We start from the raw sequence: 4,604 nt of genomic DNA, 5'->3' as shown, positions 1-4,604 counted from the left end.
TTTTTCCTTATCCGCTGCGAGGGTCATAAGGACAGAGGGATGTCGTATGCTGTAAAGCCCTGTGAGGCAAATTGTGATTTGTGATATTGGGCTTTATAAATAAAATTGATTGAATTGATTGAATAAGAGTAATGCTAAAGTACCAGATCAATAAACAGCATTGGTAAAGAGTAGAAGTATTGTTAAAATCTAAACAACACCCATCCCTAAATGTGAGCCAGTGACTCAAACTCAAACTTTGTTTTGTTTTGGTTTTGTGTTCCTCAAAATCAGTACTAGATAGTACTGCACTGGACACATGTCCTCATATCGGATTTTAGTGCTTTTTCAATTATATGTAAATATTATTAAGGAAAATGTATGTTTTTTTCTTAATTAGCTACCACGTAGCCTGACCAAGTGACTCGAACTCAATCCTAAATATTATCACTGCACTGCACACACAAGACACACATCCTCATATTAGAATTTAGTGCTCCTATTTTACATAGCCCATGTCGAGGCTTGTTTTCACATGTTAAAAAAAAATGTTTCGATGAGTTTTCAGTTTAATTTCACTAGAATGTGGAGGCTCATGCAGGTGCGACAGGTGCGTAGGAGGAAAACGTCTAAAGGCAAGAGAAGAGAGTTCCTAAAATTTCACAGATTCTATAAGTGGCTGCACGGTGGTTAAGTGGTTAGCACTGTTGCATCACAGCAAGAGGGTTTCATGTTTGAATCCACTGGCTGTTCTCTTTGTGTGTGTGGGTATTCACTGTTCACAAATGAATATTTTTAAACAATGTGGTCAACACAGAGTCTGCTTTTAGAAATCACCACATCAGAAAACCACATGCACCATGACATGTTTATATATAGTGCTTCTCAACTGATAGAATAATGAGCAGTGGGTGTACACAAGCAGACAAATGGTCTAGGCACATACGCAGAGATGACGCACAAGGATTTTATTGTGATCTCATATCTACATTTGAGATAGGGTGGTGTCACACAGGAAGTCCTGTTCTTTGAACAAATAACACATAGTAGGTTGTGTTTTCTTTCACTTCTCATAAAACAGATCAGCGACAGACGAGAGGATCTATACTAGCCTATTTACAGAAGACAGAATGAACAAATCCCCTTGTCCTCGTATCAACTTTGACTTTGCAGGCAGATTTCTGCCTCCTGTTTACATCATAGTCTTCATGGTTGGTCTGGTAGCTAACGGATGGGGACTGAAGTCTTTGCTACAGAAATGGAAGAAACTGGGTAACATCAATGTTTTTGTTCTCAACCTTGGACTTGCTGATATTTTGTACCTGCTCACTCTCCCATTTTTGGTGGTGTACCACTTTATGAAGAGTAAATGGATCTTTGGAGACACATTCTGCAAGATCACAAGATTCTGCTTCAACCTGAATCTCTATGGCAGCATCGGGTTCCTCACTTGTATAAGTGTGTACAGGTACCTGGCTGTTGTCCATCCAATGAGAGTGATGGGAAGAATAACTGTCACCCACTCTGTGATCATCTCAGTCATGGTTTGGCTGTTGGTGAGTGTTCAAAGCCTTCCAGACATGTTCTACATCAAAAGATACAGCAAGCCATATGGAAACAACACTGAGAAATGTTTCGATACAACAGATAACATCTATGTTGAGAGTTACCTGAAATATACCCTTGGATGGACATTCACTGGGTTTTGTATCCCATTCCTCATCACCCTGGGCTGCTATGGACATGTGATTGTTGTTCTCTGCCGCACAAATACCACTGACAAGGTACTGAAACAGAGATGCTTGAAGTTGTTGTGCATCTTGATTCTTCTCTTCTCTGTTTGTTACATCCCCTATCATGTTTTAAAGAACCTCAACCTCTGGTCAAGAATACTGTCCAACCAGAAGATATGTCATAAATGGTCCAATGGAGTCTACATTGCTCATCAGATAAGCCGCAGCCTTGTGTGTCTGAACAGTGCTCTCAACCCTCTGGTTTACCTCCATGGCAATGAGAATATTCTTGCTAGTACTAGACAGCTGCTCCAGCAAGCTCGTCATACATTCAGCCGTTTGTTTTTTTCAAACTCCGGCAGTGTGCCTGTGCCACAAACTGCAGATGAAGCTTAACACGAGTTATGATTTCAACCTAAACTGTCAAATGACAAATAGCTCAAACAGCATGCAGCTGTCCATCACAGCTGGTGGAGTGAATTAACTGCAGTGTGATTAAAACGGTCAGTCATTCTCTCACACGTTGCTTTCTTTGCCTGAAGAACAAGTTTCCTGTAGTTACTTTTTATCTTTTTGTAAGTCATAATGCGGTTAACACATGCTGACAGATGCTGCAAATAAAGGGGAAATTCAGATAAACTCTTGATGTGTCATTGTTTTCTTTTAGAACAGGTTTTTGTAGTGATGAGGATCAGATCATGTGTTAGGGGGTGGGCCCAGTTGCTTGTATGGTTTCTGTTCATTAAAACAGGAACTTGTTAAAGAAATATAAGTGTCTTCTTCATACACTGTATGCAGGATTGAAATTGTTATTTCTTAATTGACTTTGACAAGTCTGCATCAACTGTATACTTGCTAAGAAAATGCCATCTCTCAAACAGTTCTGCAGATATCCTTGAAAATGACAAGATAAAAGTAAATAACAGACTTAATGAGGCATAGTGTCCGTTCAGGCAGAGCACAAGCGTATGTTCGTATTGGCTGATTGGCATCAGTTGTTTCATATGTAGTATGTTTCACAACCATTGGCTCATGCAAAGCTGTGTGGCTGGAAACTTTCATCACATCATGCAGATGAACAGTGGAACCATTAAATTCCCCTCATGCCACTGCTGTGTGCTGTTTCAGTTCCTGTAAATTGCTGTACATTTTAAGAAACAGTTCACAAATATAGTTTGAAAAGGTATTATTGATAACAGTAGCCACTAGATGTTACACTCCCCCTCCCCCCTCCCCCCTTCAGCTGCATCATGTCCATGTTCTGAGGAGGCTCCGCTCCTTTAACATCTGCCGGACTATGCTGAGGATGTTTTATGAGTCTGTGGTGGCCAGTGCTATTCTGTTTGCTGTGGTGTGCTGGGGCAGCAGACTGAGAGTAGCCGATGCCAGCAGACTCAACAAGCTGATCAGAAAGGCCAGTGACGTTGTGGGGGTGGAGCTGGACCCTTTGACAGCAGTGTCAGACAGGAGGATGCTGTCAAAGGTGCGGGCGATACTTCAGCATGGCTCTCACCCTCTCCACAACGCTCTGGTCGAACAGAGGAGCACCTTCAGCCAGAGACTGATTGCTCCTAAATGCACCACTGAGCGCCACAGGAAGTCATTCTTACCTGTGGCCATTAAACTGTACAACTCCTCCCTCTGATGATCGGACTCATTTGGCTATTTATAAAACAAAACACACAATATAATTACTCATTCTTATTTCATTTATAATGCTACAACCATTTCATTGTATATTGTATATATTTCAGATTGTCTACTTTACTATTTTATTATTTATTTTATTTTATTGTCTACTTTAATTTTTATTTTATTCTATTTTAATGTCTACTTTAATATTTTATTTTATTTTAATGTCTACTTTAATATTTTATTTTATTTATTTCATTGTCTATTTAAGTATTTTATTTATATCCTCATCTTTATCTCTTGTTTCCATTCATGCTGTATTTCTATTTCTACTTTGCACGGAGCATTGGAACAAAAACAATTTCCCCCCAGGGATTAATAAATAAAGTATTCTGAGTCACCACACTGCTGTTGTTCAAAGCACTTGTGGTTACCTGTTTGTTCACATCCTGCATATTTCATGGTCGAGTGGACACAGACTGTGTAAGGTGATAAATCTTTGATGGTAGAGTAATAAATTCATTTTGCAACATTAAACTATACAATACTGGGTGAAGGAATGAATTATTATTGTGTTACGCACACAGTTATGCCTACCTTATGTAACCGAACTCAGTTATGCCTCGCAGTAACTTCTGGAAAGCAACCCTCGGAATCTGTGTTGTGTAGTGTGAATAATGAGGAGGCTCGTTGTCCTTTTTACACCACCATTTAATCTCTGGATAGGAGATATGTACTGGGCAGTCATGCATTTGGCTCGTTCAGGCAGCTCACACATAGCATGCTACAAAATAACAGCATGTTATTTTAGCATTAAGGCTAGCTAGCTAGCTGTCTCACAAAGTGCATTTAGTCACTATTTGGACACTGCATCTCTCAAAAAGTACAACAACCCACTAGTAACTCGATCCAGTTACACTTCCATTACTCACAGTGAATGTGTGTTCATATGGTGAACATGCATTAATACACAATATTTGTTCACAGTGCTATGCTCGACAACTCACCTCGGGCACGCATTTAGTGCCTGCGGTGGCATATATCTACTACAAGTGCATGACTACAATATTACAGCAATAACAGCAATTGGAATCACATACAATACAAACTCTGTTACGCTTACATGGGCATACAAGACACCATAAAGTAAAAAAAAACAGGATCAGAGTCCAGCGCACACATTTTCAGAAACTGTTAAAAGGATAGAAAATGGTGCATAGCAACAAAAGCTTCCTATATAGTCAGATCATCGTGTAGGAT

General features: G+C 39.7%; 1 protein-coding gene across 1 annotated transcript; it reads left to right on the top strand.

The window, feature by feature from the left end:
• The first annotated feature begins 1,078 nt into the window (after positions 1-1,078).
• Positions 1,079-3,705, top strand: LOC126403222 (P2Y purinoceptor 1-like). Its single transcript, XM_050065772.1, has one exon. The coding sequence runs from the start codon at positions 1,110-1,112 to the stop codon at positions 2,106-2,108; it is 999 nt and encodes a 332-aa protein (XP_049921729.1). The 5' UTR covers positions 1,079-1,109; the 3' UTR covers positions 2,109-3,705.
• The last annotated feature ends 899 nt before the right edge of the window (positions 3,706-4,604 follow it).

The sequence above is a fragment of the Epinephelus moara genome, chromosome 16, assembly GCF_006386435.1.
Source record: "Epinephelus moara isolate mb chromosome 16, YSFRI_EMoa_1.0, whole genome shotgun sequence".
Lineage (NCBI taxonomy): Eukaryota > Metazoa > Chordata > Actinopteri > Perciformes > Serranidae > Epinephelus > Epinephelus moara.
The sequence above is the reverse complement of the archived record's forward strand: the minus strand, read 5'-3'. Positions and strand labels throughout refer to the sequence as shown.